The sequence below is a fragment of the Lepidochelys kempii genome, chromosome 10 (genome assembly GCF_965140285.1).
Source record: "Lepidochelys kempii isolate rLepKem1 chromosome 10, rLepKem1.hap1, whole genome shotgun sequence".
Taxonomy (NCBI): Eukaryota; Metazoa; Chordata; order Testudines; family Cheloniidae; genus Lepidochelys; species Lepidochelys kempii.
The window spans coordinates 50,305,188-50,325,737 of NC_136389.1; the positions used below are offsets into that span (position 1 = coordinate 50,305,188).

The 20,550-nt window shown below is 51.6% G+C and overlaps 2 protein-coding genes across 7 annotated transcripts in view; one reads left to right on the forward strand and one right to left on the reverse strand.

Annotated features, from left to right (window-relative positions):
- SCAPER (S-phase cyclin A associated protein in the ER) overlaps positions 1–1,248 on the forward strand; it is a 345,099-nt gene extending 343,851 nt beyond the window's left edge. For 4 of the 6 annotated variants that reach the window (XM_073303508.2, XM_073303513.2, XM_073303510.2 and 1 more), the window contains one exon: positions 796–1,248. In XM_073303508.2, the coding sequence (XP_073159609.1) occupies positions 796–902 (107 nt within the window). In that variant the 3' untranslated portion in view covers positions 903–1,248. The remainder of the gene's footprint in view (positions 1–795) is intronic. The other 2 variants (XM_073303509.2, XM_073303512.2) reach the window with 1 other exon arrangement.
- An 8,433-nt stretch (positions 1,249–9,681) lies between these two features.
- ISL2 (ISL LIM homeobox 2) lies at positions 9,682–19,318 on the reverse strand. The gene is made up of 6 exons (XM_073361464.1): positions 19,261–19,318; positions 18,299–18,488; positions 17,549–17,811; positions 13,791–14,074; positions 12,326–12,493; positions 9,682–10,467 (listed from the first exon to the last, which is right to left on the reverse strand). Exons 1-6 carry the CDS (start codon positions 19,316–19,318, stop codon positions 10,351–10,353), a joined length of 1,080 nt encoding a protein of 359 aa, XP_073217565.1. The 3' UTR covers positions 9,682–10,350.
- Positions 19,319–20,550: the final 1,232 nt, after the last annotated feature.

The window sequence follows — 20,550 nt, forward strand, 5'->3', positions numbered from 1 at the left end:
GAGAAAATGAACTATTTTATTTTCATTGTCCAAACTGAATGAAAGGCAAAATACATGGCGACAGGTGAGTTTGATTTCCAGACTAATTCCAATTATAACAGTCTACGGTATGATTAACAACATAATCAGGATTATTTTTTTAAGTATATCATTTTAAACTTCAAAGATAATGTCCCATTAAATAAACAAGGTTGGACTTTTATTCTACTTGATTCAATATAAAAAGCAAGTTCCATTGTATCATGAAGCTGAATTATGATCATTTACAGTACTTGAAGAGTCTGATCTTACAAACCTTTACTTTCATGAGTAGTCCCATTGACTTCACTGGCAAGTACTTATGAAAGGAGTACTAAAAGTTTGCAAGATAGAGCCCTAAGTTCCTGATCTTGCTATGAGCTTCCTGTGGGCAGATCTCTTCACCTTCATGGAACCCCATTAAAATAATTGGCAGCCAGTGACAAATTAGGGCAACCTCAAAGTTGCCTGACTGGTCCCAAAACACAGGGAGCACAAAGGTGCCTAAAGCCCAGTTAATGTCTGGAGCAGAGCTTAGCTGGAACAGAGAGACTGACACAGGAAGTCTTTTGCCATTACTTCACTGAGGTAGGATAGCTCCCTTCACCAAAAAATAATGCATCTATAGTGGCGTAGAACTGTTTTTCTGTGTTTTAAGGACTTTGTTTATAGGAGGTAAAAGAGGCAAATCAAGTTGAATTGCCCATGGTTTTTTTATTCTTGTTTTATTACCATATTAAGAGAGAATAGTTTGATAATTTTATGTTTTCTCTTTAGCAGAAAAATTCTTCACTTCCCAAGATTATCTTGAGCTGTCTAACAGATTCCCTTGCCAGGCCTGGGAAGAAGCACGACAGTTCTTCTTGAAAAAAGAGAAAAAATAAGTGTTTCGTTTTGTTTCGATTTTTAAAACATCTAATATGTTAATGTTAAGCAATTTGTGCTAACTACATACTTTAAGAAACTGTTTTGGAAACTTCTAGATACTCTAAATACTTATGTTGTAGATATATATAATTTGCACTATTTATGTCTTAAGTACTGTAGATACTTTAACGCTCTGTTTTTTAATTTTGAAAATTGTTTATTTCATTTACATACTATGTCATGGTTTTGGTAGGTTCTACCCTATGATGTGTACTTCTTGCACTGTAAAACTGCTGAAATTAGGTTACAAATAGAGAAAATGTTATCTTCTATGTATCTTGTAATAAAATAACTTATTCTGTTTGTAGTGTGACTTATTCAAATTACTACAGACGACACAATCTCATAAATAGAAGTCTTGAGGCATCTTTTGAATTAATCAAAATTTTAATGAATTTATCCTGATTTGACTCAATTTAGAGTTCATTTAGACTTTTCTTGGTTTTTTAGAATAAGATCATTTGTAATAAACTTTTTAAGCCCACACAGTTTTAAAGTTTGAATAAGACTTTCATCATAATTGTTAAAAAATTGTGATGCACCTTGGTACTGTTAATGGTGAGTTTCCATAAAGCTATGTCAAGCAATATTAGACCACAATGACAGAGCTTCTGTTGAAAAGATTATTTTATTTTGCTTGTTTAGCTAGGCTAAAATTATTTCTCAAAAATATGACAGTCTGTGGTGATTCAGATGACTACTTTCCCCTAGTGAATCGTAACACTTACCAGGCACACACAAACATGAGACAAAAAGAAAAATATGGATATTATAAACTTATTCAGAGCACGCATTAAAAAGGGTGTAACATAAATCCCACCATGTTGTTGTAAGCAAATAAAAAATTGTATTGTAGAATGTTTAAAGACTGTTATATATTGTATAAAATCAGACCCCAGGCCTACAAACTGATATGAGAACACTGAGGTGAGCATCTTGAAGAATAGTGTTACACAGCTCCCCACCGTACTCAGGAAGAGTTTTAGTTGTGGATTTTGCAGGGTCCCATTCCTTTCCCTATTTTTTTTCCTTTCTTTCCCCATTTTTCCTCAATGTCAAGATTTGTGCATGTAAAGACAGTTGTTCCCTCTAAACTAGCCAGCCACCGTCAAGTCAGTGTGTTTAACATCACAATTTACAGTCACAGCAGAGATTCTGATGGCGCATGCCTCGGTGATAACATGAAGGATGGTGCAAAGGAAGGAAGACTCTGATTAGAAAGAAGACAATGTAGAAAATAATCTGAAAAATCAAAATTGTTGCCATAGAAAATATACAAAACACTGTCAGTATGATAAAGCCCTGTGCACATTTACCATGCTGCATACATAATAATCAAATGTTAAAATATATCATTGCAACACTTCACTAATCCAAAGATATCAAAACACCTCACAAGCATTAATTAAGCCGCAAGCAGCCCTGTCAGGGAGGTATTACTAGATTGCAAGATCCTTAGAGGTAGGGACAGTTTTTTGTTCTGTTTGTACAGCAATTAGCACAATAGAGTCCTGATTCATGACTAGGGCTCCTTGCAGCTATGGTAACACAAATTAATAGTAATATCCCCACTGTAAAGATGCAGTTGGGAGAAAAGAACCCAGTTCCCTGCCCTAACCACTAAACAAAGCACACTTGAATTCTGTTGGTCTCTAGCCCAGTCCCTGCCCCTATTCAAGTCCATGGCAAGTTGTCCCTCTGCAGTGCAAACAGGATGAGACCCTCTATTTTCAAGAGTTTCTGAGCACTTTGGTGGTTGTGTAACAATCTCCTGCTGCTCGCAAACTACTGGCAGTGGCTGGATGCTAGTGTCAGTTGCAGCTGGAAAGGCACTCAGTTCACAAAGTCACTGTATTTCAAGATTTCCTACTTTCATAACCAAAAGGGAATTTGGGACTAAAAATTCCCAGAAAAAGGGAAATCCAAGACGGCAAATATGAAATTTGCTGTTGATCTTAATAATGAGGGAACAAGAGGGCACTTTATTTCCTGACTTTCTCGCTGCCACTGCTTTTTATGAGTAGCCAAATGAGTTTGAGGGGAAAGGATTAAGATAGGTTGCCTTTTGTTTTCTTGTTAAGGTCTCTAAACCTATTTAAAGTATCCATCTTGCTGGCTGGAACAGTCTGTGGTTCTTGGAAATACCAAGCATTTGGGCTACAGCAGCCATTAAGTAGATTTAAAGTGTTTGCAGACAGGTCCCAGAAGGATCACTGGAGCAGCTTTGATCACCAAGGATTCATTCAAACTTTTTTTTCTGGGACAGGAAGGTGGGGTAGTTGGTGCTTAAATACTTTATTCAGTAGAAAACAGCCCCTTGCCAGCAGTGTGCAGGGCAAGCTAAAGAAAACAAGTCCTTGTGTGATATTGGAGGGGTTTGGACCATCTCTTTCAGAAGCTCGCAGTTTGTGGTGCCAGTCATGGGGCTCTGCTTGAAGGGGGGCCTCATTGCTCAGGTGAGTGGACTAGCCAACAGGTAGCAAGGACAAGCAGGTAATCGAATGGACCCCATAGACTCTCAGGCCCCCTGATTTCAGTGAGTCTGCCCAGGTGTGAGCACACAATTTGGGAACAGATCCTTGGTTTACCCTGTGTAGACAAGACCAAAATTAAAACAAGCCAGAACTCTGGCAAACCAAGGTGTCCCCCCACACACCCAGAGAAGTTTCCAGCTCTGCTCTCTCTCCCCGCTTCCATTTCCACACCAGCCACAGGATCTTCAAGCCTGCCCGAGTCTCTGGAGATTTTCTAAGCAGGGCCATGCCAGCTGTGATGGACCTTTTGTCACATGGGGCTTCTGTCATACAGCAGCCGTGCTTGGCTGCGATTCCTCTCCCTTATTATTAACCTGCTGCGGCCTGGTGGCCCTCTCCCCTGGGCGGCCTTTGCGGGCTCCTGGCACTGAGGAGGGCAGCGTGTCCAATTCCTCCAGACCTCGCTGTGCTCCCCGCACGTGATTCACTGCCTGGATTTTCAACTGGTGCGTAAATCATCGTATTACTGGCGTCTAATAAACGTGCCATGGCTGGGATGAACCCAGATGGTGGAGACATTTGTCCTTTTAACATAAAACTTCAAACCTTTATTTTTCTCCTTCCTAAGGGAGACAACAGGGTGGCGGGAGCTGAAGTGAACGCGAAAGGAAAGGAGTTGGGCCGGGAGTCCATATTCAATCCAAACCCAGCCCTAGTTCGGGTCTTACTGTTTTCTGCTGGGCCCGATCCTGCGGAAGGGCAATTGTAGCCGATGGGAGTTTGGGCAGGTTAACGAGTGTGTGAAGGGCTCATGACACCGACCCGGAGCCTCAGAGGTATTTAGGCTCCTCACTCCCATTGACGCCAGCGGAAGTGAGCAGCCTAAAAACCCGGGAGAGTCCGTCTCGGGTTTGCCTTCAGCGCCGGAGCGGTTCTCCCCCAAGCCCCGCTCCCTTCGCCTGGGATCTGAGCCCAGCAGGTGACCCGGGGGCCCCGGGCACGAGGGACGGTTCCCGCCACCCAGAGCAGCGGCCGGCAGAGGAGCCCTGCAGCCCGCTGCGGCACAGCTCCCACCCTGGGCATCCGCCCGCTGGGGGGGGGGTCCCTGAGCCTCCAGCGCCGCCATGGCTCCTTAAAGCAGCTAATTACCGCCCGTGGCACTGACTGGGGGGACCAGGGAGGCGGGACCACACCGCCCCGCTGTCAGGGGCTGGAGACTCCGCAACTAGCGCCGGGGTTTCCTGCAGGCTGGTTCCCAACAGGCTCTAATTCTCCCCCCACGCGATCAGGCCCAGCCTGGCCCTGCAACCTTTAATTGGCAGCGCCCCGGAGCAGAGCCGCCCCCTCCCCGCGGCCCGGTAGAAATACAACAGAGAGGGGCTTAGCCCCCGGCCCCGCTGCCACGCCGGGAGACACCTGCCCAGGCGCTAGGGGGAGCTGCGGCGTGACCCGGGCAGCAGCCCTGGGAGGCTGCAGAGGAGGAGCGGGACTGGGGGCCGCGCTGGGGTTTCAAGTTCCCTCTTCAAGGAGCCGGCCAGCCGGGCTGCACTTTTATAGCTCGGTCGCATTCCAGGGGCCGGGCGGCTCCAGTCCCCAGGTGATGGGAGCAGCTTGTTTCAATCTAGGCGGGGGACGTGGCTGGGGCGCAGCAGGGGGAAGCGAGTGGCCCCAGGCCCCCTGCCCCGAGCCCTGCGGGATCGCGCCCGGCCCGCTGGCGGGGCAAAGCGCAGCTCCACCCAGAGCCGGCTCCCCCCCCGGCCGCCTCCCGGGGTGAAGCCGCCCCAGGATTGACCCAGGCCGGGGCCCTAGAGCCACCCGCACGCCGCTGCGCTCCCCTCCCGCTGCGGGGTGGGCACCGGCAGATGAGCGCTGCCCCAGCGCCGGGCACAGCTCCCCCGCCCAGTATCCTCCATCCCTCCGGCTCCCCAGCTGGGTCTGCCTGGGGCCGCCCTGCCGCTGAGCCTGGAGAGCGGGCAGCTGGGGGACCTCACGCGCCTTCGGGGGGGCCTAACCCCACTTCTACCCCCCCCCCGTCCCTGCAGCTTTCCAGCGGCGGCGGGTGCCTGATGGTCACAACAGGGCCTGCACGAGGGGCTGGCCCGTGCTCCGGCCGCGCCAATTAGCGCGGGTGGTCGCTCTAGGTTGGCTGCTGCCCCCCGACACCGCTTTTAACTTGTCTAAATTACCCGAGTTTCTCTATTGGCTGCCCCAGACACTCCACGTTCCGTCCGCAGCTGCAGCTGCAGCGTCTCTCCGCCTTCTCGCCTCTTGGCTCCGCTTCCGAATGGAATCCGCAAATCTCTCCCCCAACGCCGGCTGCGTTTGTGTGTGTCACACACACACTGCCCTGCAGCCGGGGAAAGTGACCTTATCTTCCCTCCCTTTGTGTCCCGGTTTAGAGCCCCTTTCTATCCCCCAGGCAGCCCTTTCACCATCCCCACTGCACGCTGGAGACTCCCTTTAGACCAGGCGCTTCAACACCTCGGCAAACTCAGGTGTTCCGACTGCTTACTCCTGGGTCCCGCAGCCCTGGTGGCCCAGATGTAGCTCAGCCCCCGTGGCCTGCAGGCGGCTCGCTGCCTAGCCCTTCCCTGGGAGGACACTGGGCTGTTTGCCAAGCAGCCGACTTCTCCACTTTCCAGCCCAGCTTAGTGACTCGGAAGTCACACTCACCAGGCGTCAAACAAACCTGCAGCTAGAGAGAGCTGGGGCCAGAGGCAGAGTCACCCCAAAGGGCCCACCTGGCCCCCTGCCCGGCGCAGACCCTGCGGCAGACACACAATCCTGCCCGGTTCATTGCCGGCAGGGGAGATTTGTCTGCAGCGGAGAGTTTAATTTATGGGGAAACCCCAGCTGGCTGGGGAGACCTGAGCTTCCTTATTGATGCAACTAACCCAACGGGGGGCCGACCCCAGCTCGGGGCCCTGCAGCCTCCACCTGTCCCTGGCAGACAGGGCAGCCTCCCTTAGACAGAGCCGGCACAAAGGCGGGGAATGACCGAGCGCCTCCTGCACTGCCCGACGCCGGGCTGCGGACCTGGCCCGTGCCTATTAAACACACAGCTCCGCCCGCGCGCGCGCTGGATGCGCTCCTGCAGCGATTCCAATCCGCTCCGCAACCCGCGGCGCTTAATGCGAACGAGGCAGCTCCGCCCCACGCCAGCAGCAGCCCGGGGGGTAGTCTTGGGGCGCGGACTGTGCCCGTGGGGAAGGTGGCTGGAGGTGCAGCCCTTGACTCAGATCAGGCCCAGCCAGTCCCTGGGGAGATCTGGAGGGAGGGGAGGGGTCTAGGTTAAGTGCACACGGTCTGCAAGGATCCCCCAGCTCTCATTCCAAACCTGCCTGGGCAGTGTGGAGGCGAACCTGGTCCTTATTAACCCAGCCTATCTAGACTCTTATCTCGGAGTTTGCAGCCCCATTTCCTACACTTGGGAGAAAGAGCTTATTAAAGGCAAAGTGCTGCTGTCTCTCGGGAACTAGAAGAAAACCAGACTTCGGGCCCTTTCCACCGTCTCCCCATCACCCCACCCCTCCCCCGCCTCCCGGCCCCTAGTGACGTGCCTGCAGCCCCAGCTGGCCGACGGGCTCCTGGGGGGGGGGGCAGAGAGACAAGCCTCTGAGCAAAGCCCAGTTCCTCCCCTCGCTCAAAGCCCACAGCCCTGTGGGCCAGCCCTAAATCCACCCGCAGGCCCGTCTGTGGGGCTCTTCCAGCCCCGTGCAGCTGGCATCTGCCTTGCGCCAGACCCTTGGAAGGGGGCAGGTTCGCACTGCTGGGACCTGGCACCGGAGGGTTAAACGAAGGGTTAAATATTTGTGACTGAGAACCCGAGCCTCCAGCTCATGGCCTGGCTCGGGGGGCTGGTGGAGATTCAGTATCTGCCTCTTATTTCCTGCGATCACTAGTCAGTTTCTCCTTAAAACACAGAGAGAGAGAGAGGGCCGGCGGCGGGGTTTGAAATGTCACACCAGCTGACCTGGGCACGGCCTATCCAGGGGCCATTGCAGCGAGCGGGGCCCCTCCCTCCCCAGAGAAACCCTTCGCCTTTGGGGCTGCAAAGAAAATAAACCCAGGACACGCCAGACTGGTTCTCGGAGGGGAACTAGCAGCGGCCGTAGCAGAGGGTGGTTGTGGCTCCCTTCAGTGTATCGCTTGCAGGTGATGCCAAACCCAGATAAGGAGCCGCCCAGCCTTCGCCTCTGTCTAGACGGGAGAATTAATAAATGCAACTAGAGTGATCACATCACAAATCCACTCTGGGGACAGTCAGGACAAGCTAGCCACTCGCGGCGATCCCAAGCTGCGGCCTCAGGACTTAGCGCGTTAATTAGCTCGCTGCTGCGCGGCCTTTGAAAGGTCGAGCCGGTTTGTGGCTGGGGCTCGGTGCTTATGATCTGACTCACTAGACACTAGCGATTCCCTGTGTGGGGGCTGCTCGCTGGGGGAGCTCCCCGGCTTCTGCCCCTCGCCTCCCCGAGGTGCAAAGGGTTTTATTTCTTAGCCGCCGCTGGCTGGGCGGTTTAGGGTAAGTGCTTTGCAGGGCCTGGGCAATGCTCGGCCCCTTGAGTGGCAGGCAGCGTAACGGCAACCAAAAGGGTGCTTGTTGCTAAATGCCCGCCGCCCCTGCTCGGGCACTGCAGCCCGGGAGACAATGAGCTGCAGGCGGCTCCGGGCCGCAAAGCCGGTTACACGGACCGCGGCGCTCTTCGTAGCCCCGTAAACTGAAACCCAGCCCGAGCGCCATCCTACCCGTTGCTTATGCGGCTACGGAGCAGGGCCGAGGCGCGCAGGTTTGCGGCAGGAGCCGCGGCTGCTGGGTCACAGCTGGGCCGGGCTTCGGCGGCGCGGTGGGTGAGGCCGGCGCCCCTTGCCCTGGGCGGCTGTTGGGAGCTGACAACGCTGCCCATCGCGGCCTCCTCAGGGGCGAAGGACGGCAGGCGAGGGGCTTTAACTGCTTTGGAGGGGGGGCCGGAGTGGGTGTTCCCTCTGGGGCGGCGGGTGAGCTAGTAACAGCCAGAGCTGCCCTCTTTTCCACCGGTGTGAATCCGGAGTGGCTCTGGAGTGACTGCGCCTTTACACGGGTGGAAGGGAGACGGCAGTGGGAGCCAAAGAGCCTAATGCAGAGTCATCCTCATCCCCTTATTGAGCAGCAAAGTGTGAATAAATATATTTCACACGCCTTCCCCCCTCCCCCCGCATTAATCCTGAAATAAAGAGTGGGGGAGGGGAAGTAACCTTCGGCCCAATGACATTCTCCTGGGAGGAACCTGGGGGCCGGGCGACTGCCCAGCCCTTGCGAACAGCATCCCCTGTCCACCCCGGGCAGTTCACTTTCCCTGTGAATTAGGATCCCAGCAGCTAGAGGCGGACAAACCCAGAGCCCACTCCACATACTGCCTTGTGGGGGAGGGCGCAGGACTGTAAATGCAGTAACAGAACTGGAGAGCACCACATCTCCAGTTCGGGTGCTATATTTAATAGATTTGTAGGGACAACCCCAGTCGCTGGCAACTGAGTGTGAGCTGAAATAGGAAGCTGCAAAGAGAAGCAGAATTGCAGCCAGCCCTGCTGCCCAGCATTTCAGTGCTGCCGCTCAGGAGATGAAATCTCTGTCTCTTACTGCTGAGAAAACAAACATTTTCACTAGGGATGCACTGGGAAGAAGGGCAGCTTGCACTGGGGTTTTGAAAAGTGGTTCAAATTGAAACTGGAAATAAATTTATTTTCTAATTTAAAAATACCGTGTGATCTTAGACAGGATGCTTTAACGCATAGTGCCATGATTCAGGAAGGCAAATCGATTAAATTAGACAATCATTATTGGGGGTGGAGGGGAATTCGGCTTTCCCTTTGAATATCAATCAACATCTACACCAAGGTGTTTTTTTTAAATATACGTCGATAAGAAAACAGTTATAAATAACGCAGTGCAATAAATAGCTCAGTCTTACTGGGCGCTCTTTTGCAACACGGATTCCTGCTGTTCCATGTATTCCTTTAAAGCCTCTGATACCATGACGGAAGAGGTCATTTATCTATCTTGTTTCTAGTTTGACCAGTTTGATTCCGGATGGTCATTTCGAGCTGCAGATTTGTTTTCAAGGACGGCCCCTTAGAATGATTTCGGCAGAATTTTGACCCCTGGTTTCTCTTTACTCTCACCTGACAGAGCTGGTTAACAATACACACACGATGCAGCACTTTCCAATGAGGTTATTTTTTATTAAAATCAAAATATTAATTCCACTATTAACTGCTGCTCTGACAATAAATAACAATAACTTACTTTTGTTCTTTAAAGGCTCAAACAATCTGTCCTCCGTCCATAAGATAACTTAACATTTTCAATAAAAGTCTCATTTCCATATATATGTTTTCCAGCAATCATGCGGCTTGGGGGGAGGGGGTCCTCTCGCCCCACCCAAAACAGGACAAGGTTTCAAGTCAGGGATAATGCAGAGTATGGAATGAATTCACTCGTGTGGTGCTGTGAGAGACACTGGGATGGAGATGACTACTCAAAAGACAACATCGAGCTGAGATGATTTAACTGGCTTCCAACCAGTCTTAGGAAGACACAAAAGATCCTTTTTTCTTCCAAAAAGGAAAACGAAACAAAAAAATGTACAAACTACCATTATACAGTAGGTGATCTGGGGGCTAATTTTAGAAAATCCAAGTTTGCTCTGGGAAAAAAAATCAGTTGGGAAAACAAGCTGGGGAGATGAGGGGGGGGGGCAGTTCTCTCCAGTCTGGTGAAGGCAGCTAGAATCCTGGTGCTTTTTGGCAGTCAAGACATATTTTTGTTTGGTTTTAAATAATATTATTATAAAAAGTTTTGTTTGGAGCTCTGGGCCAGCCTGAGGCCGGGCTTGTCTCATGCAGGGAGCAGGAGCATGCGAAAGTCCAAATCCGCCGGGGGTGTGTGCTTGTCTCACGTCTCCACAGGACTGGGTACCATGCTGTTGGGGGTGTCGGGTAACTGGGAAGACAAGGAGGTCACATCGCTGCCGGAAGAGTTACCCAAGGAGCCAGATTCGGAAAAGGATACCTGGGGGGGGGGGGGAGAGGAAAGGGAGCGGGGAGATGGGTGAGAGCGATGTGGGCAGAATCCAGAGCCCCCAATCCCTGTTTTATCTCGACTGGGGGAAGCTTTTTTTTTTTATCGTGTTAACCCCTTTTAATTAGACGCTGCTAAAAATAATATTCCAGCACCTAGTGCAAGGTAGGGTTTAAAAACTAGCTAAGATTCACCTGCAGCAGATAAGGGCTAAAACACAACATGCCCTGTGTCCTCCAGGGTTTGTGCACGTTTTAGTTCAAACATCTTTAAATAACACTTGTTCTAAACCTAGCCTCGATCTCCCCAAGCAGGGATGCCCCATGGCTAAAGAACCCCTCCCTCCTGTTCAGTTTCGTTAGAAGGTATTGCCACAAACACCTATTGTCAGGGGATGGCACCAGGGGAGCGACACGACCTGCAGAGCCCTTCATTACTCTTGCCCACATTCAAACCACAGCACCCCTCTGCCAGACGGAGCCTGTGCTGGCAAAATAAATCCCATCCTTAATACAAGGATACGACATGATCACCTATAGCTAAACAAACAAACCAAGCTGATGAGAACCCAGGCGTCCTAGAGAGAAGTTCCCTCCTCCTGGCGGAATGCTAGTGGGCACTATGGAAAAAGATCTCCCCAGCTCAGCAGTGCTGCACGCTCCTCGTGCAACCCCCGGGGATTTCTTTGCAATGGGAAGAGGCTCTCCTGCCCATTAAGAAATCTGCTAGACTTTTCGAAGTTCATTTCAGACTAGGCAGTGGTCCAGTAGCAGTTGCGCAGTGCTGGGCTCCATATATCACCGGGTGATGTATGTGCAGCATATTTCATCAATGCGCTCTTCCAATGCTAGTAAATGATCGTTTAATTATTCATACAGCACTCCTGTCTCACTTTCCCATTATATTAACTAAACATAACACAAGATTAATTTTTGATTATCTACTAAAACATCGCAGTCCTATCGGAGGAGTACATTAACGGGGGGCTTCATCCGCTTCCTTTTCTAAGCCCGATTCTCCTCCCCAAACACCCAGCTCAGAGAGAAGTTAGCGCACCGGAACGGGAGTGTTAAAAACCAGAGAGCCCATGGGCCAGACCCTGGAAGCCTCACCAAAAATCCTGAGTCAGGATGTCAGGATCTGGCCCCTTGTAACTATTTACCAGCACATGGTCAATTACAAACCACTAGCTGATTTGTCCCGGGGAATGTCTCTCGCTTCCTTTTTCCAAATGCGATGGAACTGGCCCTTTTGTTTTGTTCCTGTAAGGACACTTCCTATTCCCTTGCCAAAGCGTGCGGGGAACTGTTGAAATGGGCACGTACCAGGAACACGTCCCTGTGGCTAATCCCGTTTCTATCATTATTGGTCTCCTGGCCGCTTAACATTTATATTGCTCTGCTGTGGATCACAGCTCCTGCCCCAGGGAGCTTACAGTCTAAGTGGGGGGTTCCGTTGCTAATACAGCCTGTATTCAGGGGCTGCATTGGGCTGAGCTTCCATGGAAACGGCCCTTTTCTCTAATTCAAATCGAAATGTACCAAGGGAAATGGAAGTGTGGGTTGCTAGAGCTCCTGAACCATTCCTCCTCCGGGCACAGGGTGACTGTCAACCCCCTCTTCCCTCCCCCCCCCGGCCCCAATCCAGGCACAGGGATCCCGGATGCAGTTCGGCTCCTAACTTCTAGTGATGTCAGTGGGAGTTGGGAACCTTCACGGAGCTGGGCCGGGGTGACGCTCCGCGGATGACTTTACTCCCAGGAGGAGGAGGGTGATCACGGTCGGGGAGTAATAAATAAAGAGCAGGCGGAGGGGCCCCGCTCCCGCAGTGGAGCAGAGCGGCCGCTTACCAGCTGCTGGAAGGCAGGTTGGTCCAGGTCGCTCTGCAATGCGAATTCACTGAGCGCTTTCCAAGGCGGCTGGTAGGTCTGGACCTCCACGGCGTTGCCTTGCACGGCGCTCTCATGGCGGATGGGGCTCCCGGCCACCAGAGGGGTCCCGGTCAGGCCCTGCAGACTCTAGAGGGGGAGATGAGCAGCAAAGCCTCAGGCCGGGCGGGCTCTGCGGTATCGGGCCGCGGCCCAGGGCATTGCAGGGGCCGCAGGAGTCAGCGCCAGGGCGCGGGTCCCCCAACGCATGAGCTGTCCGGCTTCTCTAAAACCCCGGCTGGCCTCCCCCTGGAGCCCACCCCAGCGCTGCGCTTCCCGGCTCCCTGGGCCCCGTGGAAGTGTATTGCAGCGCCAGGTGCGGGGACCTGTTCGCCCTCCCGCGTGGACCCCTGCAACACCCTCCGCTCCACGGCTGCTCGGGTCCGTGCGGCACGGCGGGGCTCGGGGCCCAGGGCAGCAGGGCCCGCGCCTGTCGTTCTGCCTGATCCCAGCAGGAACGGGGTCAGAGAGTCCCCCCGGCCCCCCCGGGTTTCCTTCCCAGTGCCTCCCCCGGGCTCTCCTGCAGTCTCACGGACCCAAAGTGCCATCTCAGCCCGGGATTTCACTTGTACAAATTATTATTCGCTTGATGATTTAGCTGTAGCCGGGCACCCAAGAAGAAAAGGGTCAAGCCCGTATCCGGGCTCTCCCAACAAGTTAAAAACAAGCCCGGAACGGTGGTTGTTTCAGCACCTAAGAGCACTTTCCCTTTGGGTTGAGCCTTATTGTGTGATCATTTTAAACAATGTCCCGAGTGCACGAATGAAGGGGCTGTCACGCCAAAACAGCTTTCACGTAAACCCAAAATATCTTAAAGGGTCACGGCCGGGTTCATAATAACAATTCATGCGTTTTGAAAACTAAATCGATTTCTTTATGTTGCCAGCAAACCCGTAGATGGTTAAAGCGGGACGATTTGGGTTGTTAAATCTGGATCGCGGGTCCCCATTCCCGCTGTTTGTTTACTCTGCACAGGTCTCTCAGACTAGTCCGCTTCACTTTTGGTTTCTGGTCAATTTGTAGCCAGTTTCACTTCTGGGGGTTGCAGATGCTGGCGGGGGGGAGGGGGCATTCGTTTATTTAACACATCTTTACTATTGGGGGTTTGTTTTAAATGCACACAAACATTTCTGTGTAAACAGCCATAGAATTGGTCCCCGGGAGCGGATGTGTCCCGCACAAGGCAGCGTGCAGCAGAGGGGAGGTGCTGTCACGCACTCACACAGACATTTTCTTCACCAGGTATTTCCATGTGAGCAATATGGGGGGCGGGGGGGGCGCTGCGGGGAAATCAAGGGCCAGGAGTCCTCGGGCACTACAGGGAGGGCCGTTCCCTCCTGCAAAATGGCCCCTGCCCGGTGGGTGGAAAGAGGCGCCCTGCTCTTACTGTCTTGTCGCCGTGCTGCTGCTGCTGAAGCTGCTTCATGAGGATGGATTTCTTCTTGTCCTTGCAGCGCTTGTTCTGGAACCAGACCCGGATCACTCTGGGGCTCAGGCCGGTCATCTCCACCAGCTGCTCCTTCATCAGCGCGTCCGGCCGCGGGTTGGCCGCGTAGCAGGTCCGCAGCGTGTGCAGCTGCTTCTCGTTCAGCACCGTCCGGACGCGGGTGGTCTTCTCCGCCTGCTTGTGCACCTGGGGCCGGAGAGAGGGCTGGCGGCCGGGCACGGAGTCTGCAGCGGGGCGAGGGGGAACCGACCAACTCCAGTTAGCGCTGGGGCCTGAGCCACGTCCCGGGGCGCCCCCAGCCAGGCCGCCCCCCAGCCCCAGCCAGGCCGCGAAGGCAGCGTGGGGGTGGATTTCTAGTGATCTCTGGCCCGGCCTGTGTTCGTGGCGCAGAGAATCGCAGGCAGGCACCCTCCCCTGCTGCAGTGAAGGCCTCCCCCCCCCGCAGGATAACCCCGGGGAGGGGGTCCCTGCTAGGGGCTCGCCTGGAGCGAGGGGTTGCAGCTAAGCCCCTGCACTAAATGTGGCCTGGGAGATTAGCTTGCAGGGCCCAGGCCCAGCGCCCCTGAGCTGGTGCGGCCTGCGTCTCCTCTGAGATAAAAGGCCATTCCCACCCGCACCCCAAAGCCGGAGCTGCACCCCCTTCCAGCACAGCCAGGCAGGGAGCTGTACCAGCCACTCTGCGGCGGGGAAAGCGGTTCCTGCTTCCCCAGCCGGGTCTGCAACAGGGAGAATCGAATCACACACACTGCAAGGCGGGGATCCCGGGGCTCAGCCCAACAACCAAGAAGGAGGCAGTGCGGGGGGGTCGGTACTTTACAGCCCCCCAGGCACTGTGGGAAGCTGCTGCCGCCACCCCAGAGACTGGCTCTGGCCGCTGGGGTTCTTGAAAGCAGGGCGAACAAATACAAGTCAGGCAGGAGGAAAATCACCCGGAGACTCACTAACCCGGGGCCCCGAGCCAGAGCTGCCCCTGCACACAGCGGCTAGACCAGGCCCAGGCACCGCGCCGCTTCCCGACTGGGGAAATCGAGGAAGAAAGCGACTCTTTAGAGCAGGACATTTAATGGGGAAAGCCCGGGTTGGGGTTACAGGCTAGATAAATAAAACCCCGCTTCCCAAGATTAATTATTCCAAAACGGGCATTTTGCCCCTGAGTGGGATTTGACCATTAGATTTTATATCAAGTGCAAATTACCCAGGGATCGAATCAGGGCCGGCCCCGCTCACCCAGCCACCCAAAGGGGCCCATTGCAGAGCGCAGGGGCCGGAGAACAGTTAAAAACCGTTCAATCAAACAGCCCACGAGAGCCTGCGGCGAACGGCCCAGCCCGGTGCACCGCAGCCAGGGAGGAGGAGAAGGAGCAGGAGCCGGATAATCAGGGAAAGAGCGTGCTGAAGTGCTAACTAGCTGGCAATTGTGACCCTGTCCATTAATCTCCGCGCTTCTTCCATGCCCTGGGAACTGTAGGCTCTGCACCGCTTTCCGCATGCGGGGTGGTACTCGGGAGTAACAACCCTTAGCCGGGATTTCTAATCGAAAACGGTGCGAATGGGAGCACGTCTCACGCGGCAGACGGGAAGGAGTCAACACAAGAGCTTCCTTAATAATCAATAACCCGGGCGGTATAAAATCATCCCCCAAAGGGGAAACCCCGGCTTGCAGCGATCTTTTAACTAGTTAACTATAATGAGTCAACAATTGTAATTCAAAAACATCGTCAGCAGAGAGTATCCCCCGAAAGGACCAAGATGGAATCTTTGTCGAGACACAGCGGCATTACCGCCCTATAATCTCGATATGCACAGATCCTAAGCAGCCAGCACAAATCACCTACAAAGAGACAATCGAAACCAGGTCTTCCACCCTTTCTCCATCGGATCTCTGCTTCTTGCGGGCAGGGTTTGTTTTGTTTTTACCATTCATTCCCTTTTGATCAGAGGAATAATCTCGCTCCAGTTCGCTTCTTACTCAGTGTTGGTGTTAGGAGAGGTGGTTTGTTTTTGTTTTTTATTTTTGCAGCTCGATATTTTTAAAACCCACATGGTTTTGTTTCCGATGAGTGAAACCTCACCCTTCTTGAAACAAATACATGGCCTAGGCCAGCGGACGAGCGGACTGCAGTCGCAGGGTTATTATTCCCGGAGGAAAGGAGGGCAGCCTATGAAAGCAGAGATTGTGCATGGAAATATACCCCCATCCTAGCTGATTTTCTTCCCCCGAATGACAGAAAGCTGCCCCGGAGTGTTCAGTGACTGGCTGGAGATAATTGGGGAAGCAGCCCTGGCTCTCTCTCTCTCGATACTCACACCTTTCGATCTCTAGTCCCGTTCACACTGAACGCGCCAGGATCACTGCCGGGGCTGTCCCGCGGTTAGCGAGCGTTTCGCAGCCTGGTGCAGGGCAGTTCAGGGCGCCTCGGATGAATCCCCGTTTATTCCAAAACCTCCTAAACGCAGCCGTGGTTTGGACTTGTCTTCCCGCTCCCGTTTGCTCTCGTACACATTATGGGACTGGCTCTGGAGCTGGAGTTTCGGACCAAACGCTGCAGATCCATCTGTCGAGCTAGTCTCCTGGGCCAGAGCCCATCACCTTGTCTCTGAGCACCGCTGCCCTGGGGCTGGGCGCGAGCAGGGTTTGGACTTAGAGGATGAAGGCCGGTTATCGGAATGGCGCTGGCCCTCACCCCAAGGGGACAGCCAGCTCTCTAGCCTCCTGTCCTGGCTGTGGTTGAAATTCCCTCCCGTGCCTCCTGGAGCACCGCAGGCAGATGGAGATTAACCTCCACCCAACGTGCTATGGCTCCTACCGCCCGGTCCGCGGGCCTATGGCAAGGGGGGTTCTCTCCTCCTGTCCCTCGGCATCACTGCAGTGTCGAGAACAGGGTGTGTAGCCGCTCCCCGGCTCTGCCACCGTCCCTCTCGCTTTTCCCACGAATCCGCTGCTGCTCCCTTGGGCAACCAGGGCGGCCACCGTCCCTCTCCCCGGCTCTACTGGCTGGCCTCACTGAGTCCCTCTTCCATCCCTCCCCAGGTGCGCTGTTTTTGTTTTTGTTTTGGCTGCAGCTACGTGTAGCTCAGTATTCAGCCGCCAGGACTGTACAATGCTCGCCCAGCCCTGTAACAACTCCGATTCCCTTCTCAGCCGCCTCCAGCCACCCCCGCTCTGCCCCTCGCCCAGTCTGCCTCTCCCGCTCCTCTTCTGGGTGTGTACAGAACCTCACATTTCCTTGGCAAGTGGCCTGTAACGTCCAGTCCCTCCCACTCCCCAGACGCAGAAGAAAGAGGCCTACATGAAGGAGATGGGGGGGGGGGGAGAGGTTCCCAGCGTGGGGCCAGGTGGGAAACACTTCAAGACTGCAGAGTCTCTGGCCAAACTCTCTAGGCCTCCATAACTCAGCGCATCGTGGTGGAGATAACAGATGTATTTTCTGTAGCCCTATAAGAGGGACGACTAAAGATATAAATGTCCCTGCGGCGTTAATAGGCAGAGTCCGAGTTAGATAGAAAATTATTCATACATCTATTCATTATCCAGTCACAGACACACAGCTAGAGCAGTTTGTACAGTGCATGGCATTTCCCCCCAGGGATAACAATACATGGCGTGTATGTGTCTAGACCCTGGATTTACTGAGCTAGCTGATGATCTCACACCCCCAGGTGGGCCCCAGCGCCCGGCAGATCTGTTGCTCCTTTACCTGATAGATGCAGGCCTCTGGTGCTCTGTAAATGGCCGGGGCTCCTGGGGCTATCCGCCGAGCTCCTATCCAGCAGCAGGCTGTGGTCGGCCCGGCAGAGCAGCTCGTGGTCCCGTAGAGAGAACTCATCCCCGGGCAGGAGCTGGCGGCTGCAGACGGAGCAGCGGAAACATTCGATGTGATACACGTTCTCCCGGGCTCTCATCACCAGATCACTGCTGCTGAATCCCACCTTGCACTTCGCACACTTTATGCCGAATAACCTGCCGAGAGAGAAAGGGCCATGAAGCCACTACACACTCACCCCACTGGTCCCAGCTCGCCCTGCCCAGTAACTAATTACCCCGGCGGAGAAACCCACAGGGTCCCCTCTGCTCTCTTCCTAACAAATCTGACCCACTCATTCAATTCGAGAAGGGGGCTCTGGTTCAACAGGAAAATTTCCCCTTACCCACATTCTTCTGTAACAGGCATTAGGGAATGTGCAGCTCAATACTGCCTCTTGCTCGCCGACATGCTGGTTATTATTAATATTCTCGTTTGGTTGTATCAATCGTTAATAACTTCCTGTCTCCAAAGCCGAATAAACAGGAACATAATTTGTCCGGATCACAAAAGTATTGGCTCCCTCCTTTAGCAAGCAGGAGGAAGTGCGATTTCACAGATGGGGAGCTCTTGAAATTAGCTCTTAAGAAATGGGTCGGAGGAAAGTTGTTTTTTTTTAAATGGATAAAGAGCTTTTTGAATCACCTGATATAATCCCTTTTACAGTATGTCTTGCCATCTCTCACAAAACAAGTGCAGGTTTCATCCAAGTACTGGCTGCATTCAGCGCATTTGAGACATGCTGCATGCCACTCGAGGTCCGGGGAGACCTTCAGGATGTACTGGTCATGGATCTGACTCCCACAGCCCACACACATGGCAATTCCGGGCTTTTCTACCAGTGGAAATGAGCAGAGGAAATTTAGAACGTATACTGGAAGCATATCATTTCTAATCAGAACTGTCTCAAAGGACTGCAATCACAGAGGCATTCGTAATTAGGAGACAGTCTCTACTAATGTTCAGGCAATGGAAAGAAAGAAAGAAAGAAAAAGAAGGTGAAATCGATAAACTGCAGCAGCTATCAGCTATTCTCCATATATATTGTGACTTTTACAGTCACTTGAACTGCAAGGAAATTCTACAGAGACAATTGGTAGGTGTAAATACTAGGATAAAGGTTGGAAAATATAGAACTGGAAGATAGTTAAACATAATGGAAAACCAGATGAACTTTATCTGCCGGTTATTTCATCTGCATTTATTCTACGTCTTATTTAAAAAAAAACAAACCTAGGCTCTGCTTTTCTTTTTTGCATTTTTCTTATTTTATATATTAATAATTAATGACGAATGCCTGAGCTATTAGAATAAAAGGCATTCAGAGCAAAACCCAACAAAACATTTATTTGTTCTTTAAAAAGAAAAAAAAAACACAACGAATTCTGCAGCCCGAGATCGTGACACAGCAAGATAAAATAGCTTTTAACTAAAAAAATAACAAAAAGCAACAGATGGTGAAAGAGCAAAAATAACCCTAGTTTAAAAAATGCACGATTTTATAATGTGCTCTAAAAGTATCTCTGTAAATAAACCACTTGTAGAATCAGCTTAAACGTTTCAAATAAAATATTTACAAGTATCATTCAGACCAAAGATCAACTTACTCTTGGAATGATCCCCCATAGCACCCAGAAAAGGATAATGAAAAATAATATCCACCATGCAGAAAGAGATGTGTGCAAAATGTTATGATGCAGAAGGAGCAGGCTGCCTGCCCAGTGCCTGCTGTTTGCTAACTAACTACTCCAGCCTGGAGGAGTTAGAAAGTGGAGCCTGCCCTGTCCCATACGCAGCATGACGTCAGCACGCATCAGCCCAAGGCCCAGCTCTGAGGAGGGAGGGAGGGAGCAGTGACTTCACCAGGCCGCCAGAGCAGCCCCCGGAGGCGATTGGCAGTGAGGGAGAGAGAGCGAATTGATTGGCCAGGAGTGAACAATGGAACGCGGAACGCCGTGCAACACACAAAGATTCTTTCTCGCTCAGGTTCCCCCACGCTTCAAGAAGCAGCAATTCCCTCACTGTTTACCTGGTCTGAGATTCCCTTCTAGCCCAGCAGCAACCACTCCTCCGATCTGCTTCAGAGCTTTCCATTCAAGAGGTGATTATTACACTTGTGTGAGAGCTGAAATCCAGACATGCCCCAGCCCTCACTCCTTTTGCAAGGAGACTTTCTCCTTTGGGGATTAATTACTAAAAATCTCCCTCTTGTGATGAAGTATGTTTCGCCTTGTGTTTAAATCAAACCAGCTCGCTCAAGTATTTTAAAATCTAATTCAAACGGTTTTATCTTAACATCCCAAGAATTACTTGGAGTTTATTTCAGTAACGCATTACTATACTATGTTAGTCTGTATTTGTTATTATGCTTTATGTACTATTTAAACCTATTTTATGTTGAGGTGCAAGACAAGTGCTTACAAAAGGTGTATCTGCATGTGATATTTACGTGTGAACCCTATTAATGTATTTGTTGGAGGGAAAAGAAAGGCATAAAAATTAGCTGGGAACTTGCTCTTGAAACTGACAGGAGCTTAATAAATATTTTAAACAGAATGATACATTGCACCTCTAATTTCATCCTATCTTGCACAACAAATTGTTTTAAATTTAGTTTCTTTCTCAAATCAAAGGTCGTCATAAAAAACTAACGACCATTGCAGCTGGTATTACCGTTGCTATCTTACTGATCCGTTATTCTTTCCCTTTTATTAACACCAATTTGTCATTAAAAATACATTTCTGATAGGAAGACCCTCTAATTTTTCATTCTGTTTTTAACATTTTGTTGTTTAATTGTATTAGTTGTAGAAATACCGATGGAGACGGTGATATGAGCCGCTATTTTAGCACATATTACTTGGGGCAGATTGGTTCATTGAAAAGCCTGTTGAACT

Excerpts from the sequence above, each read along its gene's own strand:
- ISL2 (XM_073361464.1), bottom strand. The coding sequence starts at position 19,318 with ATGGTGGATATTATTTTTCATTATCCTTTTCTGGGTGCTATGGGGGAT. Across the intron at positions 18,489-19,260 it reads TATGGGGGATCATTCCAAGA|AAAAGCCCGGAATTGCCATG; the intron begins GTAAGTTGATCT and ends TTCCACTGGTAG. Across the intron at positions 14,075-17,548 it reads CAGAGGCCTGCATCTATCAG|ACTCCGTGCCCGGCCGCCAG; the intron begins GTAAAGGAGCAA and ends GCCCCGCTGCAG.